The following is a 20236-nucleotide window of genomic DNA, read 5'->3' as shown; positions in this document are numbered from 1 at the left end:
AATTATACCCAAAGAGTTGCTTTGTAGTCATTTTGGGGATATGTTTGGTAATTCAGAGTCCTGCTGCCTTTGCAGGATTAATTATTCTGTGCCTTGTTACAGCAGAATACGTATCAGAGCAGCTGAATGTGCCCCATACAGCTGTAGTGAGTGGGTCGGAAGTATCTGCTGCTACGTTTGCAGTATAACAGTAGTAAAAAATACAAGAAGTTAACTTTGTCGGTCATTTCCAGAGTGCTAGTTGATGTATTAGCCGAAATTATGGAGATGAGTTGTAATCCCATCTTTTGGGTTTTTTTCCCTCTGTACGGGATGTGTGCCACAGAGTGGAAAACCAGATGTGCAGCATTGCTGAGCTGAGAGCTATGATGGGAGCTGCCTCAGGGCTCTGGGGCTGTAAGCAGTGTGTGACATTCCCACTCAAATGTGCAAACTGTTCCCTCATGCAGGTGGTTGACATCTTTTTAATCTGGCCATTTCTTTTATTACAGCAGTAATGTACCCCAAGTTGCAAAATTTTATCGCCAGCTTTTTCCTCATTTGTATATTTAAACACATATATATGAGTTCTTTATTTATGTGCATTTATATTTTATATCATTTATATTATTTAATATATTACCTTTTCTATAATATATATTTGTATTTATGTACATGTATATGCATGATTGTGACCAAATATACCTGCAGCACACACAAGCATAACACACCACATGTACCACCCATAATTCATACCCCTGCTGTGAGCAAAGCTGTGTTACACACCCAGCAGCAAAATGATGTGATCAGAGGTGCTGTTTAATTGAGAGCAGCTTCTTTTAATTTGGAAGGTAGCTGCTATCTGCTGCCTGGCCACTTTTGAGTCTCATATTTCAACCTGTCTCTGAAGTAGACATGTTGATCTCTGAAGCACAGCTTAGGATTTATCTGTTTCAGTGGGTGTTGAATTTCCTGAGAGGGATGAATTACTTCATATTTGAGGGGAAAAAAAATAGTATTTTTAGTGTATTTAATTATCACTCAGGTTGTTTATCAGTTTGGTAGGTTGCATTGTTCAATCCCAGACTTTATTATTTTGACTGTCCCCTTTATTAATTGTTAAGCTTATCATTCATGACAGCACCCAGAGGCACCCTTTTATAAATCAAAAGTAAATATATTACCCTACCTTGCAGGGGTGCCATAGGGCTTAATTAGTTCATTTTTGTAAAGTGTTCTGAGATTCCCAGATCAGCATCAAATGTTTATCATTAATTATAGGCTTTAGTGAGTCTATGGGATGATATCTTAATTTAATTCTCTTTGGGCATCCTTAAAATAACTAATTTTGTAATATCTTTGTTCTTTCAAATTCCTGGAGAACATTTGCCTGTGGCTCAAGTAATTCTGATCTTCCTATCATTTACTATATTTTTATTTCTATTTTTTCTCCTATGTGCCAGTATGATAATCAGTCTTTTACTATTTTCCCTATAAATACTGCTATGTGGATTAAACTCTAATAACAAGAATTTGTTTAAATATATATAGTGGTGGGTTCTTGGTGTTTTTTTTTTTGTTTGGTTTGGGGTTTTTTTTTGCAGTGGGGGAGTGTTAAGCAATTTATTTTGCTTCCCTTGGGAAATCTGCAGAGATTACACAGCACGGCTGTGATTTATCATTCCCACTTTATTTCTGACTCATAAAGCATGCATTATTTTGTGTTTACCTGAAGCAACAGATTCCAGGGAATTACATCATCAACCAATGCACTTTAAAATACTGAGAAGTGATGATGTGACAAATGCACAGACAGTAGTGGTTGTTATTGGAAGATCATTTATTGTTTAAATGTATCATAACTCTTATGATTTCATCACCTTTCCTAGGATCAGGTTCGTGCCGCTTTAGTTACTCAGATCCCAGCATCACTGTGTCCTACAGCAAGAACAGCTCTGCAGATTGGACTCAGCTGGAGAAAATTAGGTTTGTTACAGCTTTTTAATCACTTTCATGCTTTCTGGATGAGCAGGTGTTGATTAAGCGTCAGTCTTTTATAACTTTTTTGATTGCTAACTTTTAAGTTCTCACTTGTTTAGGCATATTAAAAGCTGAGAGATGAAATTATGGCCACTAATATTAATTGCAGAACTGCCACTGCTTTTGGCAAATCACATTTCCATCTACCTCCTGTGTGGGAGGTCAGGAAGGTAATGACTTCAGAGTTAAAATGCATCTCCAGTAACCAAAAGGCTCAGTCTGTGCTGTAGGCTTGTGTTTCTGGCTCTCACCAATGGCCATGCCAAACCTTGCTGAAGTGAGGAGGTGAATGCTGGGGTGGGTAACACAACACAATGTTTTATATCAAGAACGGATTGACTGTTAAACCATCGAACTGTTTTTACAGTAACGGTTAGTGAATGTAGTGACATCCATAAGAACAAACCATGAGTTGATTAAAGCAAAAAATAAAGCACTTTTCATAGCCAGAGACGCATCAATCTGCATTATGTACCAAACACTGGGAAACAGGGCCTGTTGTGCTCTCCCTGTCATTACTTCATTCCAAACCAACACCTCAATGGCTTTTGCATTTCAGCATCATATTTAATCTCAGCAGGAACAATAATGTATACTGTTGCAAGTTTCTACTTTGGTAGGATAAAATGATCCATAAAAATATTATATAGTTTGATGTGAATGTTTGGCTCCTAACAAGATATGTTGAATTATGCCTTGTTTTTTTAATAAACTTATTTACACGAAAGCACCAAGGATTACAAATGAGAATCTTATAATCTTTTATTATGGGGCTCTTCAGCCTGGAGAAAAGACTCTAGGGAGAAAGACCTGAGAGCTGCCTTTCTGTATCTAATGGAGGGTATGAGAAAGAAGGGGACAGACTCTTTAGCAGAGTCTGTGATAGAACAAGGGGAAATGGTTTCAAACTAAAAGAGATGAGATTTCAGCTGGGTATAAGGAAGAAGTTTTTTACCATAAGAGTAGTAAAGTATTGGAATAGGTAGCCCTGTGGTGGATGCCCCCTCCCTGGAAACATTCAAGGTCAGGTTAGAGCGGGTTCTGAGCACCCTGATCTAGCTGTAGATCCCCTGATCATTGCAGGGGAGTTGGAGTAGATGGCCTTTAAGGGTCTCTTCCAATTCGAATGATTCCACAGCTCTGCTGTGATGGAGCAAAAACAAGCCTTTGAAACCCCAAATTTGTGAAGTTAATGCCTATGTTGTTTGAATGGTGTTGCTTTAACTCTGACAGCTGGAGCTGGAAGCAGAAAATAGGTCAATAGAGCAATGTCGTGCAAAGCAGAGAGGAGGATGAATTATGAAAGGATGCTCATCTCTCTTGTGGTTCCTATGAGTTACAATGTTTATGTGAATGTGCTTCAGCAACTTTCTCTCCACTGCAGGCAGCTCCAGGGAGCAGAGAAATTGGGTAGGGTGGAACAGAGATGCTGATGGTCAGTGCCCTGTGCAGGGACAGTGCCATGGAGCTGTGCTGAGTGTGCCATGTTGATGTGCTTTCAGCACAGACAGGGGAAGAATGTCTCTTGGGCAAGGTGGGTGCTGGGTGTGAACGGTCCCAAAGGCTTTGGGAGATGTGGCACATGAACTGTGGCTTCTTTATCATTTCCTTTTTGCCATATCTGCAAAATACCAGACTCTAGCCAGTCACCTTGGAAGTCTGACCAGCATCAGGAATGAATGCTGCCATGTTCTATGCTTCTGCTCTCCAAACATCTCATTGATCTGTTCCTCACAGCCCCAGCCTGAAAGGTCTCTGCAGTGGAGCTGCCTCAGGGCAGATATTTTCTAATCTTTTTAGAAGATTTACCATCATACAAGTGACATCAGCATAGCTGCATCACACTCAGTAAATGTGTTAAATTGAGTGAAAAGCATTCCTGGTTATGGCTTATGTTTGGTCTAATTCCATATCACTGTTTTTCAGTGCTCCTTCCAATGTCAGCACGATCATACACATCTTGTACCTTCCTGAGGATGCTAAAGGGGAGAATGTCCATTTTCAGTGGAAACAGGATTATCTTCATGCTGGAGAAGTGTATGAAGCCTGTTGGGCATTGGACAACATCCTGATCATCAATGCTGCTCACAGAAAAGTTGTGTTAGAAGATAATCTCGATCCTGTGGATACTGGCAACTGGCTTTTCTTTCCTGGAGCCACAGTGAAGGTTAGTTTGAAAATAAATAAATAAATATTTGTAATGGTTTAATTTCATTAATATTATTTATGTGTATTATTATTTATTCCAACTCGGGATATTCTATGGTTATGATCTAAAACTTAAGGACAGTTACGCACCTCCATCTGTATGCAGAACTGGGTTCTGTTACTCTGTTTTTACCGATTTCCTGTCCCACGGGGGCTTCCTAAAGCAATGCAACTTTTCTGCCATTACCAAAAGCAGATGACTGTTTGTAACTACTGCCATGTCAAAGATCATACAACAGAAAATGGGAAATGGCTTCCTTTTAGGAAAACAGAACAATATTTTTGAAACAAATTGAAGTCAGGTATTTTGAAATCTACCTGTTAATTTATCTCAGTGTTGTTCGGTACCACTTGATGTTATTCAGCACTCTCTTTGTCACAAGCCATCATAAAAAGCTCTATTTTCCTCTTTTTCTGTGAATATCACCTCTATTGCAGCACACATTCAGGTAGTGAGGAGCTTCTTAAAAGTCTCTGTCGCGGTGAGACCCTGATCTGATAAATGGGATTTAGCAAGAGCATAATACCTTTGGAAAAGCCCTAAGGAGACTTGCAAGATCTTGGTGCATACAGTTGCTCCAAATGCAGAGTTCTTCTATATCCTAAAACCAGTTGTATCCTTGCTTTTTATGTTTCCAAGCAGACAGAAATTGAACAGTTGATGACGTTCAGTTTTCATCCTATTTTTCATTCACAAAAAAAGGGCAGCTTTTTTGTCAGAGTTCATTTATGAAGCTGATAGTTGTTTTGGCAGTCACGCAGGAAACAGGTGTCATGTTCTCAGGGCAGAGCTGTTTTGACTGTGGCTTCAGCCTTTTCCCACAGAATCTGGCCTAAGGTTAATCTTCTTAGAAATAATCTCACTAGTCTACTCATACTACCAGCATATCAATTTTTTAAAGACCATTTGAACTACAATGACAACTTTTTTTTCATGATATTTTAGATCAAATAATTACTGATAATTTAATGATTTTATATGATCTTTTCATTTTTGTTGTGATGTCCATCTTACCTATGGATTTCAAAATCCAGTCCACAAGTGAGAAGGTATGAGAACAAAGCAGTGATTAATATGCCATAGGCACAGTCGCATCTTCCAAAATGGCAGAGCCCAACATCACTTGCACCGTCTAAAACATGCACAGACAGCATCTATAAATCTCTTGGTTTGGTTTGGTTTGGTTTGGTTTGGTTGTTTATTTAAAAGCCAATTTAGTGTCAGTACTCAAGTGTAGTCACTTGAAAGATGAGTGGCTTGAACACTGAGATCAGGTAGTTCTTCTGGACAGAAATATCTTTGAAACTCCAACCTTCTGTGAGATAAAAGCAAGGATTAACAAACCTGCCATTCCAAGGTCTCCTGTTCTAGGGAAAACTGGAATGTGTTTTCCAAATATGTTTTTATACCTACAACCTTCTGCTATGCTGAACTCCATTTCAAGCTAATGAGACCTTTCTCTAAAATCCAGGATTGTTTGTGCCATACATGTTTCAATTCATATCCTCCTATTCTCTGTAAATTAGTATTTCACACAAATTACCTTTCTTTACCTCTTTTAATGCTTTTCCTTGCAAGTTTCCCTGACAATGGTAACAAATGGTCACATTTATGGATGTTATTTTTTTTGTCTAACTCGGTTTTAACTGATGCATACAAAACTGTGGGGCATAAGCTCCTTTCCAAAGTTGTGCTATAAAGTAATGTCATTAAACCAAGGGAATTGTTCAGAAAAACATAAAGAAACAAGAAAAAAATAATATATATATATATTTTAAACTGGGTTTATTTTCTATATTTATCCTCACTTGCTCACCACCTCTCAGCACAGAGAATGATTGACATTTTACTTTTGGACTATTCCAGAAGGCATTGGTCAGACAGTGCAGCCTTCTCCTTGGAGACTCAGGACAGTGAATGAGGCAAACAAGGGTTCTTTCACACCTTAGCTGGTACAACACTCCCATGCTTAGTTTTGGCTTGTGCTGTCTCCCAGATATTACCTTCAAGGAATGCACAGGCAGGGATGGGCCAAGATCTGTTTCCAGTAAGCAGAAGGAATGACTCCACTCTGCAGGGAAGAAAAAGTTTACCCAGCTGGATGCAAACTCTGCTGTGTCATTTGTTGTCAAGGCCTGAAAATGGTCCTTGGCCTAATTTGGTTTCTGCCACAACCCCAGCATGTTAAAACAGCCCACCTCACCGGTCCCTTCAACCATTCCAAATCTTTTCAGACAGTTCTCACTGAGTTCTGTTTTAGTGCCTTAGTGGATTTTTGTTAAGCACTTTATTCATAAGGATAGGCATTTAGATAAAACTTGCTGTAGTTTACAATAAATGTTGCTGCTGCTCACATAGGTAGTGGAGGTTCAGTGAGTTCTTCCCCAGTCATTGCCCAGGAGAAGGCTTTGAGAAGTGTTTGTTCTGTCTGGAAAAAGTCATGTTGGACGCTTATCAAATAAAGTATATTCTTTTTGGCAGGAATTTTTCTTTGGTAGTACTTGAGGTCTATAAAATTAATAGTGAACCTATGTTCTCTGCTGGTGAAAGTACTCTAATTTATAGCTGCTCAGACAAAATAAAAAGGCATTGAAATGAAGAAATGTGGCATCATGAAGGCTACTATGTAGGTCCTGATTTAGGTTCTCTGGTGGATTCAGTCACTGGAGAGGACAGTGTAATTATACACTGATGTGCTCACTCCACTTTGGTGGAATCAGGCTCATCTCCTCCATGAGCACTTGTGAGAACTTGCTTATGTCCAGTAAGAAGTGGTTCCTCTTCCTTCTCCAATCTTTTTGAGCTTGTCAGAATTTTTGTTTTGTTTCTTGCTGTGCTCAGGAGTGGTTGTTTCTTGTTTGAAAGCACATGGCTGGTTGCAGACGCAGCTGGAGCTGGCTATTGAGATAGGAGGCAAGCTGAGAGATAAGCCACCAAATTTGTGTGTTTCAGTTCCAAAGAAGACAGCAAAAGACAAAAAAGATGATGTTAGCAAGGCCAAACACCCCTTAGGAGGTTAATTGGATCCACTGGAACATATTTATCTGTGTTGGACTGTAAGGAAGTATGTTGAACGGAATAAATTCCTGACTGCATTTCAATATTTGCAGTGACAGCTCTGAGTGTGAGCATAGTGTTGCAAGCAAGCATGGCTAGGGTATGACACCGATGGCCAAGTCTGCTAAACACACAAAGCACTGCTGTGCTTTGGGTGCTATTAAAGGTCTGTGGGCCTCAACACCCCACAGCTAATCAGGAGGAGAGATGAAATCTTCCTTTAGTAATGCTTCTTGGATCTTTACTTCTAAAAAGCAGAGAGCAATCTCATCTTTCAGTGGATGCTTCATATATTTTGTAGATTTGACCATAAATTGTTGTTGTCTTTTGAGGTCAACTTCTGCCAAGTCTTCGTGTTTTCTCTGATTGCTTTGGTCTAAGTTTGAATGTGCAAGCTCAGAAGCTAAAGTTGAGATGGAAGCCAGCTTCAGTAGTCTTATAGTTCAAGTTGATTTCAGGCCCAGACGGTAGTATCTGAGATGTGTGATTCACCATCATGGACATTGCTAGCAAATCCAGAAAACATCCCAATGTCAGCATCCTGATAATGTCAGCTCTGTTATAAAAGACGTGCTGAGGTTTGTAAACTCAACTTTTTCTTTTTCTTTTTCTTTTTCTTTTTCTTTTTCTTTTTCTTTTTCTTTTTCTTTTTCTTTTTCTTTTTCTTTTTCTTTTTCTTTTTCTTTTTCTTTTTCTTTTTCTTTTTCTTTTTCTTTTTCTTTTTCTTTTTCTTTTTCTTTTTCTTTTTCTTTTTCCTTTTCCTTTTCCTTTTTCTTTTTCTTTTTCTTTTTCTTTCTTTTCATGATCCTTAAGTGGATTCCAAGTGTGATTTGTCTCCAAGGCGTTCAAGTCAGCACAGTCCCTGTTTTAGCTGTGTTGCCTCACTTTTCAATACATTGATACCACGCAGTCATGCCTACTTGTGATAGTTAAGCAGCAGGTCATTACCACTTATTTCAATTTCCCAGAAACACAATAGAACTTAGCAGAAGAGGAAGCTTACAAAGAAGGGAGTGGGAGAACTCAACATTCACTTTCAGAAAATACTCTGAAAATGTGTTCATAAAACTTTGTGACCTTTCACCATAACCTGAGCACATCAGGGCTATAAACATCCTAGATCTGTGAGTCCTTCCTGAACATGTGTTACTGAGGGTGACTGAGCACAGGAGGCATATGGGCAGGCCTAGGAGTCTGACAAAAAGAAATGTTGATTAAGCTATTCCAAACCTCCAGTTCCAGAGCAGATTTCCAAATTTCTGAATACTCTGTTAATTAATAGGAATGGCATTGGATGGTCTTTTTTCAAAACAAGTATCTTAATATTTCGTATATATTTTTGTTGGTTTTAATTGCTTGTACTGAAATGAACTTTTTTCCTCTTTTGATTTTATCTTGTTCTTGAGGAACTTATTGTCTGAAGCGGATGAAGAGTATTTGTCTGTAGAAAGAAGGGCGATTCTCTAGCTATGCCAGTGTGAAAATGATAAATGGAAATTGCTGTGACTCTACACTGGGCAAAGATACATGAACGTAGTTGTTTCTGACAAGACTCCTCTTTTTGAATAAGATATGGCAAGGCAGGTTTTGGTTTGTGGGCCAAACCAGCTGCTTTGCCTCGCAGGAACCACTACCTACCACATCTTCCTGGGAAGAGATGAGCTGGCTTCCAGCTGCACCTCAGCTCTGAGCCTTTCCTGCTTCTCTGCAGGTGGGTGGAGGTGTGTGAGAAGGGAGGAGAGGTGAAGACAGCAGAGTAGGGTGCAGAAAACCTGTCCACTGGCTCCCTTTAGTGAGAATGTGATCACTCCATAAGGAGACATCTTAACATCTATAGGACTGGACTTAGACCATGCATGGAATTGCTCTTGTGTTGGTATGTTTGTTTGTTTGTTTGTTCGTTTTTAATAATCACTGTTTTAATTAAAATAGTAATAACTTAGATTCAATGGCTTGGAGTTCCTTGGAACTTAGTTTGATGGTTGTGCTGAGTTGTTTGGGCAGCTGAGCAGAGCTGTGGACAGCAATGCTGAGCAGGCAGTTTTTTCCGTGCCAGTTCCCTGTGGCTCAGAAGTGTGGTGTAGTGTGGCAGGGAGCCAGATTTAGCACTGAGCTAGCATCAAAGCACCAGGGGTGTTTCCTGCCTCCTAGGAAGAAAGAATTTGGTCTTCACAGGTCACTGTGAGATGCACATTAGTAAAAGAAATGGGGATTGACTCATTAGATGCCAAAGAGTAGAAACAGCTTTGGCTGATTATTTCTTGTTCAGATTTTACACTACCGTTGATACGTCATTACTTTCAGAAGAAGGTGAGGTTGTGTCATGCTCACTGCAGAGTACTAGAAGCATCAACAGTTTCCAATAATATAGAGGAATAGTTTAGTGCATGCAAGTTAAATAACTCATTAAGAAATTTGTCATCACCAGAGTAACCGATGTTATACAAACATCATGAAATGTCCCAGCAAGCCAACATTGATACAAATTATACCAATCGATCAAAAACAAGCAAAATGTTTTGAGTACCAGCCTTTGGATATGAGTCTATAATTGGAAATGATTTGTAAAAGCACACTTTATAGACTGTTACTACATCACAGAACAAGTTTCATCCCATTGTTTTTTTGAAAAGGGAAGGTGCACTATAACCTTCCTTGCACCTGGCCTGCTTGCACAGGAACCAGAAAACCCATTTATTTCATGGGAAATAATATTCTAATCTCATTGTCGTTTTTCCTTTGGTTGAAGAATGGACTTCCGACCACAAGCCTTAGTAGCCAAATCCACGGAATTTAGAATTTTAATTTTGTCATTGCTAAGAAACTTCCTACAGGTTACAATTTTATCCAGGCTGCATCTTCCTACAGGTTACAATTTTATCCTGCATCTATCCTTCTACTGCATCTATCCTTCTACTTGCTATCTTTTCAGAATCTAAGAACTTGGAAAACCTACAATGCCCTTTCCCAGAAAGACACAATATCTAATTTATGGCTCCATTGAAAATGCTGTTTTAATTAATTTCCTTCATTTTATTTCTTGTTCCTCTGCTTCTCATATTTCATCTGTTTGCATTGCCTAGATTTTAATTAAAAAAACCTCTCCTCTCTGAGGAGCAATATGAAGTGGCAAAAATAATCACTTAAAATATTACAGTCATTAAAAAATTGGCTGCAGTCAAAGCCATGCATTTTCAATTTGCCGACAAACTATATTTTTGTTTCCTTTTAAAGTGTGTTTTGTATTTGGATAGCACATGCCAACCAGCCTGGCTATCAGAGATGCTCCTCCAGCTGAGTGGGCTGTGTGACAACTCCTTAATGGGGGAAATTGATGGCTCTCTGCTCATGTAGAGGTGAAGGCATACTGGGCAGATTTCTTTCCATCTGCCACCAGCCCTTCGCAAGCTGGCAATGTCCAAATGCCCAACACGCTCATTCCAATGCAAAAACCATTGCCAGAAAATAAATTGTGAGTCTACAGCTGTCCGGAAGAAACATCGAGGCCATTAGGCCCAGGAGAGAGAATATGAAGAGGTGCATCAGTGTTTGCCTCTAATAAAAGCCTAATTAAATGATAGTAAAGATGACTGTTAATACTTTGAAGGCACAGAGGTGAAAGGCGTTTTCATGGGAATGTGGATGAACCTTGGGAAGATGATATGTAACATCTCCGCCAAAAACCTATTACACCGAAGAATTTCATACGGATGTTTCCTGTTGATGCTTTTCTAAATGGCACAGTTACATCATTTAGTTGCCCTCTGTTTCTGCTCTCCAAGAAGTTCTGTACTGCAGAGCCAGGAGGTATTTATTGATTCAAAAATTTCACGTGAATAATTGGTACAGAAGCTGATTTCTACGAACTTCGGAGCTTCTTTTTACATTCCCAATCTTTGCCTTTTAATTTTCTAACAATATTTAGGTCTGCATCCTCATCCATGACTGCAGCATAGACGGATCTGCTTGCATTACTAGCTTGTGCTCCATCATATGGCAGAGGGAAGTGCAGGCCTTCAGAGGTCCCTCCCACCCAACAGGTCGCACAGAGTACAGCAGATGTCTCCTAATGCAGTACTCTCATGCAAGTCTTTAAAAATATGGACATTCTTCAGGCATGCCAGTAGGATGTATGACCTCAGATCTTACTTAGGCCCCAGAAAACACTCAGATGCTACTGTAAATTAGTCCGCTTTTATTTATGAAAACATAAGTAGGTCCAATTGGAAGGCCTCTGCTTCACCAAATCCAGTTTCCCTGCTTTTGCTTTCAGTCCTAATTAAAACCCTTCTGTGTCTCAGGTAATCAGCAGGCTTTCCTAAAAGCAACTACAGAGAAAAGGTGAAAGCTGGAGGTAGAAGATGTAAAATTTAAAGATTATAGAGTAGGACAAAGAGGGTGAATCAACTGCAGACTTTTGACAAAAGTTTGGTGTTGAAACCATGCATCATTGTCTCCTACAGTCTGTATCTTTCAATTACGAGCTAATACCCTCATACTATACAGTAAGAGGTTCACCAGAATAATCCGACTTGCTGCTTCTCATAGAAATGTTGGCTAAGAACTATATTCTCAGACTGGAAATACATATAGGTAATTTAATTATTTCATATTTTAGAGGAATGCTTTCTCTATCTGATCAAATATTTGCTAGTCAAGTTAATAGTGAAAGCCATTCACAGCTAAGTGTCTGGTTTGTTTAAGGCATAGCTGCTGCACACTGCTTTCTCATGGGGTACAGTCTGGTACTGTATAATAAAACTGCTGCAATATGAGGAATTGACTTTCATACATCAATTTCTTTAGTAGAATTCCGGAATGAAATCTGTTAAACTAGAAGGGAATAAATCAGCAATTTCAACACCAAAAACAAAGGTAATTTTTATACCATTGTAGCAACGAGGAGCCCTGAGCAATGGGTATCCTATTCTTGCCTTTTTAGACACAAAACAAAGTGAAAGTGTGTCCCAGAAAAACCACCATCCATTTGTAAAGCAAGAGATCAGCTGAGGCTGGGAAGATGAGGGAATAAAAGGAAACATGCAAGAGAGAACAATGCCCATCCTGGTAAGCAGTGTATTTTTCAGTGTGATCAGTGGTAAGGTTTGTTGAGGGAGGTGCTAAGGAGATGCCTGAAGGACATCATCAGGTGAGGAATTTTCCAGGTAGAATGGGCAGAACGGGGCAAGGGCATGCAAGTTTGGTCATCTCACCTGCAGATGAAGGGGCAGGTAGCAGCAGTCAGGGAAAAGTGAGTGAAGAGGTGGTGGAGGTAGGTGAAGGTAAGATAACGCAGTGCCTCCAGAGTAGGTGAAAAGCAGTAATACTGTAACTGTACAGCAGACAAACTTTAGAAACAGAAAATTCAGAGTGAATATTAGATTGAAAACAAATCTAAGCATGCTGAGCTATGGGAATGTGTCCAGACAATTTTCGTTTTGATCTATTTGTGATAAGGAATAGTTTAAAATTGCAGCTAGTGAATAGTAGTACTGGTAGTGCCAGATTAAATTAAACTGATTTTTTTTTTTTCCCTTGGGATGACCACAGTCCCTGAACAGTTCTTGGCTTCTTTCCATTTGGCAGCAGTGAGTGTTGTTTGTTTAGGAATACAACAGTGTACTTATGGCAGGCTTATAGTCCCACTCCTGTTACAAACAATAGGAAACAGCTACTGTTGTGAAGTGTCAACACTGAAGTGTCTCAAGGACCGTGTGCTCTGTTTTGGGTGATTTGGGAGAAAGCTTTGTTTAATGAAGGTTATCAGATTTGTCAAAGGATTTTTTCTCTAAATTAATTTTTCCTCACAAATTAGTTAACCTTTCAGTGTTGTAATTTGTGCAAGGACACGTTAAATGTTCCTTACGCTTATAATCCCCCATTAAATACAAAATTGAACTCTGCTGTAGTGCTGGACCTTCTGCTGATGCTTCCATGGTAACAAGAAGAGAAATATCCTACAAGTTGCTGCCATTTTGTCTTTTTAGTTACCATATTTTACTAAGTAACTTAGTTTGTTCATATCTTTAAAATCGTTTACGTGTAAATAAAAATGAAACAGAGAGCAAATTGTGCCTGATATTCATAAGAGGGAACGCTACGTCTGTGTAAGAGAGATCTGAGTATCTCCAGTTTAGGAAATAACTTAATTGCATTAGTTTCAAAAAAGAGTACTTTCCTTTCAGATTTTCTATCACTTAAAAAAAAAAAAAAAAAAAAAAGAGAAACCTGCGAAATTTAGTCATTCAAAACTGAACAGATTACCACTGAAAGTGTAAAGTCATTAATTCAGGAAAAAGCACAGTACTTGAGTTCTTTATTTCTAAAGGCTTGGATTCAAACCCTGGGTTGAACCCAAGAGAAAATGAGTCTGATGGTTTCAGTTCAGTCTCTGATCTGTTCAAACTCTATTGCAAAACCACAAAATAATCCAGCAATCAGCAGCCTCTTGGATGCTGAACAGGACTGGCGAAGTAGTTGGGAGTGATGCCAACAAGGAATCAACTCTTGTGGAGTTTCCTTTGCCTCTGGAAGATTTTGAGGTTGTTTCCCCCCCTGCAGTCCATTGGGTGAAAAAGAGCAGTAAAAGCAGCAACAGATAGAAACTGCTTGGAAAATGAAAAGGAAAATATGGAAGCAGGAAGCTAAGTGTGACCCAGAGGGTGATGAATATAAAGACAGGGAGATGTGGCTGGCAGCTGGGAGAGGATGCGGGTACAGCTCATGCAGGTGGGTGCTTCTCTCCCATGGGCATGCCTTAGGGTCCAAAAAAAAGAAAACAATGGCCCTCTCTCAGAACTTTGATAAAAGATTTGTACGTGTTCTCAGCATCTTTCTTACCTCCTTTAAAGATAATGAGCTTCTACGACTGTTTTTGTTGTCACGTAGAATAATAAAAGCAGTTGAATTCCAGTTTGAACTTTTCCTCTGCAGAGCTGTTTCACATGAAGTTCAAAGCTAACTTGGTCAGAGGTTGATTTGAGCCATATGCTATGTGGTTCATTAACACATAAAATCAGCATAAAAATACATATTCATTGATATTGTGTAGCTTTTTACAAAGCATAAAGGTAGTTTTATAGAACAAATGAAATAAGTGATGCTTCTGTATCCTTTTGAGCATTCATAAAATGCTGATTGTACACAACTATACATAATTACACATTTGCCCTTTTGCCAAGCTGCCCATTGATTTATCTTCACAACCGAAGTGGAAACTATCAGACGCACTTTGGTAAATATTCTGTTAGACAGCAGAAGGACAAACAAACGTGAAATGATAACAGGCCTGTATCTGTTTTGTGTTTTTTAATAGGTGGCTTTCATTAGCAAAAGATTACTAACAACATGTCCCAACATCAAGTAAACACTTACATATAACTGAGCAGCTGAGAAATAAGTACAGCCTACAAAGGATTTTCCAAAGCTTGTATGCAATTGTACATTGCTAGTTCCATAGGATCTATTTGTTTATTGGGAGATGAAGGGTTACATATAAGTTTGAATTATCCGAAGTTTTAGCCCAAATATCTATTTCTAGTGTATTTACTTGGCTGCTTTGCAGGTAGTAGAGATTTTGTGGTAGATTGATTGACAGATGAAGGCTATTTCATTTCTGTTCAGCAAACGAAGAATATTCTGAAAACCAAGGAGCAAAATAATTTTTAGAATTATGATATTAGCAATACCTGTGAGCATTAATGCAAAATAGTGAACAAAAGCCATTTCTTAGTTACAAATAAATGCATGGTACACACTTTTTCAAACTGTAAAATAAAAAACTGTTTAATTAATTTTTTCTACTTATAAAATATTTTTATAATCATATAGTAAGTATAATTGTGACAAAATCTATGTAATTTCTGATCATTTCTCAGCACTGCAGCATCTTGCTATTGTTTTGACTTTCATTTAGAAGACAAATGCTTTAGGATGGATTTGTTTATTTTATCATTTGAAACAGTCCTTACACTTGTATAGTGGGTTTCTTCAAGTGGTTTTTTGTCAGAGCTATTAAATGTGGCACTGTTGTCATACAGATGAAGACCAGAAAGTCTTTACATTCAAATCAGATTCCAAGTACATAACTTTTTTTCTAACAATGTGTAGACACCTCGAAAAGAATTCACATTTCATTCCTAAGTATAAATTTAATTGCTAAGTTACAGGCAAACATTTAAAAATCATCAACAGAAGAATTTCAGTTATGTTTTTTTGCACTGATAAGTGAAAAGAGAAATAGACATAATGCAGCATTTTGTACTTTTCTCTTAAAATCACATAGATAAAGATGCTCTGGGCAGTTTTTTGCTTCTTGCCGCATTTCTTTTTTACTGAAAATTTAATTATTAACTTATGTGGCTCTGCCATGACCTTTTTAAACACAGATGAGGTGATCATCACACTTTCCCTTGGTGACTTCTGAAGGAGTTCAGAGACAAGAGCAGACTGCATAGATGGTGCTGAAAAGGTCAATGCAATTTGGCATTATTGTATTTCTTTTACAGATATTGAACTGTGGCAAGAAAGGAGAATTAGTCTAATTAGTCATGTCTTATTTCAGCTCATAATTTTAATGTGACCAGATTTTCCAAAAAAGTGTTTGAGATAATTATTACTTTTATCAGTATTTGTTTTAATATGAAAAATTCAATATAATACCAAGTTGTCTGTGTTAAGGACAGGTAGAGCTTATTTAGTATCCTTTCAGCCATGTAAATTCCAGAGACTTACCAATTTATCAGATAGACATGAGGGTAAGAGTAGTACTGGCAAAAGAAGACAATCCATATTGTAACCTACATGCCATTTTGTAGTCTACGTGTAATATGACCTATTCAAAGGCTCTATAAGGAGTGCTGTGGTGGTCAGGGCAGTTTGAGCAGATGTGGGGCTTCATTTCATGCTGCTGAAGTCTATGCAGAAATGCAATATGAAAAGCAAACGTTCACGTGGACAGCCTCAGCACCCTGCGATCAACATGTTACAAGAGCTATTTGCCTACATAGCTATTTGCTGTGCTATTTGCATAAAATTACAGCAAACAGCCTTTTCACTCATACATGTCAGCCCTGAAGTTTGCTATATGGCAATGCAGAGCAATTTTACCTTCAAATACCTCTGCTTGAAAAAATTCAAGCATGAAGATCTGACATGTTTCACAGCATGAAACTCTTCAACCAACAAAATATCCATATCAATAGTGCTATTAAGGTTATTTGTACACACAGCTGTGAACTGGTCCAAGGCAGACATAATGGCTAGGCTTTAAAATAGGAATAAACACACAAATGTTTGGTACATATCTTTTCTAAGCAAACACAATTTCACAATGGTTTGAAGTGCATTTGTAGATATGAGGTTAGGATACAATCACATTGGGGTGGGCCAAGAGGAAAGGTGATGGTCCATTTGTTATATGTATTTCATCTCAGACACTGGTGAGTCATTTGTTAATTTGCAGCTTGCTCTGAGCTCAGGCGGTGTGTGAGCAGGATAGCTGCCCTTGCCAACCACTGTAACATCCCCTACTCTGTGCTCCTTTTGTCTACAGCACAGCTGCCAGTCAGATGGAAACTCCATCTATTTCCATGGGACAGAAGGCAGTGAGTTCAATTTTGCTACAACTCGGGATGTGGACCTTTCTACAGAGGATGCCCAGGAGCAGTGGGCAGAAGAATTTGAGAGCCAGCCCAAAGGGTGAGTGCCTGGGTAGGGCTGGGAGCTCTGTGCCAGGGATTGGGAAGCTGGGTAAACGTTACTAAGAGAAATAGAAACACCGCAAGTAACAGATAATTGGAGATGTTGGGAACAAGCAAGTCAGGAAAGCCCAGAAGGAACAGCCTCCGACCATTCTGTCACCAAAATTTTCAATGTTTCAATGAAAAAAGTCATGCTCGCATTTTTTTGAAGAAACACATGATTTTATTTTTATTTTTATTTTGTTGCACCTGATTGTTGCTAACAATCTGTATAAATCAGATTCCTCCCAAACTCAGCCTCTCCCTGAAGCTGCTGTGGGCCACACTTTGGCAACCCATCCAGGACAGCACAACAGGAACTCATACCACTTTTACCAAAACATAAGTGAGCTTTTCAAAAATAAAAGTGGCCTGGTAGAGAGCTACAACTTTATATTCTGTCATTTTGTATACCTCACTGCATAAATTCTGACCAAATAAAAAGAAAATAAAAACTTCAATATGGTCTTAATTCTTTTTTATTTTTAAGAAAAGGAATTTCAGGAGTGGCTGTAATCCCTGAGAAACGAGAAACACACACTACTAGTTTACGGGTCTCTGCTGAATGTTGGTTTTAACCTACAAAGTACTTCAGATCATTCACAGCTGATTCAAATGCTGCTTGTGCTGTGCTGAAAGCAAAGAGCACCTTTTGAGGAGTACATGCTAATGCAAACTGTAAACACTTGGATTGTTTGGGACTTACAGAAACAGAATTCCTCATGGACTCCTTCACAGTTTGGCGAACCAGCCCATGACATGCTGGATGCTGAACTATTGTTGCTATGATGTCCTTTTATCAATTTCAGGCAAATAAAATGCATGTGTATGTGCTGTGTGTTAGGTGACTATGTGGGATGTATCTGAGATGTTGTCTCAGTCTGTTTCCATCTTGAAAAAGCAGGATGTGTATGTGACCTCAGGACATCTGCCCTGCCTATAGCTCCTTGCTCTGCTGGACCAGGTATCAGTTAATTCAAGCCAGGCTCTTCCTCTTCAGTGGTTCTAATTAGGGCTCCTCCTTCCTTGATAGTTAGTAAACTATAAACAAATTACAGTAGTAAATTCTGCACTTGAGTACAAATCTTGAACTCAATTATTTGTACCATACCCTAGTGAGAAAGTGAGCAATTTCTGCAAATAATACATTTTGGGTTTCACACAGCATTGGACTCCAGCTGCAGCTACCACTGCTCTCAGTCAGGAGCAGGGCAGATACTTTTTGCATCCCATTCACAGGAACTTGATCCTGATTTTGTTTTTTAATTTTCAAATTTTTAAAGAAGTGGGATTTTTTTATTTTCAAATTTCATTCTGTATATGAAACTTCCTTCTTTCAACTGTTGTTATAGGAACAGAGGTTTAAATCACATGCAGCCATGAATAAACAAACACTGAATTCTGCTGAGGTAATAGAAAGCAACTTCATCATATAAAACTAATTAACATTGTCCCTCTTTGCACCATTTCTGTGGGGCTTTGTTTTGGGAATTGTACAGAATGGCAAATATAAGTGCTTCCTTGATTTCTTCCTAGAGAAATATTTCTGAATGCTCTTTGAACTGTATTTTAAATATTGTTCACTGTATTGAAACTGTCACAGAAACATGAAGAACAGATTACAGGGTGCAATTATCCACAGCAGGCCTGAGCAGAAAATAAAAATTCTATTTTGTGAAAAAATGTAAGATTTAGAAGACTGGTGGTTTGTTTTCTGTATTGGAAAGAAAATAGGCTTTTCAAGATGTTATTCAAAATAAAAGGGAAATAGTTTCACAAAGACAGCAAATTGCTGGGGTATAAAATATTCCATTTCCACGTCTGCTGGCATCAGGTGGAGCAGAAGTAGAGCATCTCTCTCTGACATCCAAGCTGGATATTCAGCCTCCTGCATCTCTGCTCACAAACTCTTCATGGGACCAAAGATATTTCTTCAAGAACTATGTCTTTGCAAAAACTTTTGTTAAAGGTAGTCAACATTTTCTGACCCCAATTCCCTGTTTCTATGTCATTTCTGATACTCAAGAGTTGCAGAATGTATGAGGGCTGCTCTGAAAATAATGTCCCCCATTTTATTATGTTAGCTCATAATAATCTTGATCAGAAGTGGATGTTGATGATGTAATAGTAGAGGTTGAACCTTCCCACCAATATTCCATTACATGTTGCTGCCATGTGATAGATGGCAGCAGAAGGGCAGTCTGACAAAATGGTGTCTGACATGGAAATGCAGGTGAAGCAAAGGTGTTTTATTGAACTCCTCCATAATGTAAAAATTGCACTCATTGACATTCCTGAGTGCTTGCTTAACGTTTCTGGAGACCAACCAGAGGATGTGAGCACAGTGAGAGGTGTTTTTTAGCAGTGGTGACAGTGATGTGAAAAACAGACCACATTCTGGATTGCCATGCACAGCTGTCACACCACAAAATGAAGATTGTTTTGATCAGCTCATCTACAAGAATTAGAGAATTATAATCATGGAACTGTGTACAGAGCTGAACGTCAACTAGAAATGATGGTGGCAACACTGGAATACTGCAATGTTTGTGCCAAATTTTTCCCACAAATGTTCATACAGGAACAGAAGGAACACCATATGCAGTTTGTCAGGACCTACTGAACCAATACCAGGCTGAAGGTGAAAGTTCCCTGTATCTCATCATTACCAGTGATGAGATGTGGTGTCACCACTATGAGTCAGAGTCAGAACAGCAGTCCTTGGAGTGTGAAATCCCCATTAAAAAAAAAAAAAAAATCCAGACACAACCTTCAACAGGAAAAGTGATAGGAAAGGAGTGATCCTGACTTTCCTGGGCCATGGTCAAACCATCAACTCTGCTACACCACAACCCTGTCTAAGCTGAAGGACCCAACTTCCAGAGTCAGGCCAGAGAAAAAGACAACCTTGCAACATGATAATGCCAGGCTCCATGCCAGTTTGAAGACTGTGGAGCACACTGCCAGTCTTGGCTGGACCACCATATAGTCTGGATTCAATACCTTTCAACTTCCATCTGTCCAGGCTGATGAGAGATGCACTGAGTGCGCGACATTTTCCTAGCTACAACACCATCATAGCATCATAGTGGGTAACCTCTGGTGCAGATTTTTGCAAGCATAGCATACAAACTCTTGTTCATCACTAGCAAAAATGCACAGATAATGGTGGTGACTATGTTGAAAAATAGTGTTTTGTTGGTGAGAATTT

General features: G+C 38.8%; 1 protein-coding gene across 3 annotated transcripts in view; it reads left to right on the top strand.

Moving 5' to 3' along the window:
- Positions 1–20236, top strand: part of RELN (reelin) — a 272506-nt gene that overhangs the window by 144222 nt on the left and 108048 nt on the right. For 2 of the 3 annotated variants that reach the window (XM_031595823.2, XM_031595892.2), the window contains exons 9-11: positions 1869–1965; positions 3946–4186; positions 16839–16984. In XM_031595823.2, the coding sequence (XP_031451683.2) occupies positions 1869–1965; positions 3946–4186; positions 16839–16984 (484 nt within the window). Of the gene's footprint in view, positions 1–1868; positions 1966–3945; positions 4187–12193; positions 12353–16838; positions 16985–20236 lie in introns of those variants that run through there. The other variant, XM_090135689.1, reaches the window with a different exon arrangement.

Source organism: Phasianus colchicus, chromosome 1, assembly GCF_987193195.1.
Source record: "Phasianus colchicus chromosome 1, bPhaCol1.hap1.1, whole genome shotgun sequence".
NCBI classification, from domain to species: domain Eukaryota; kingdom Metazoa; phylum Chordata; class Aves; order Galliformes; family Phasianidae; genus Phasianus; species Phasianus colchicus.
This window is presented reverse-complemented; position numbering and strand designations above follow the sequence as displayed.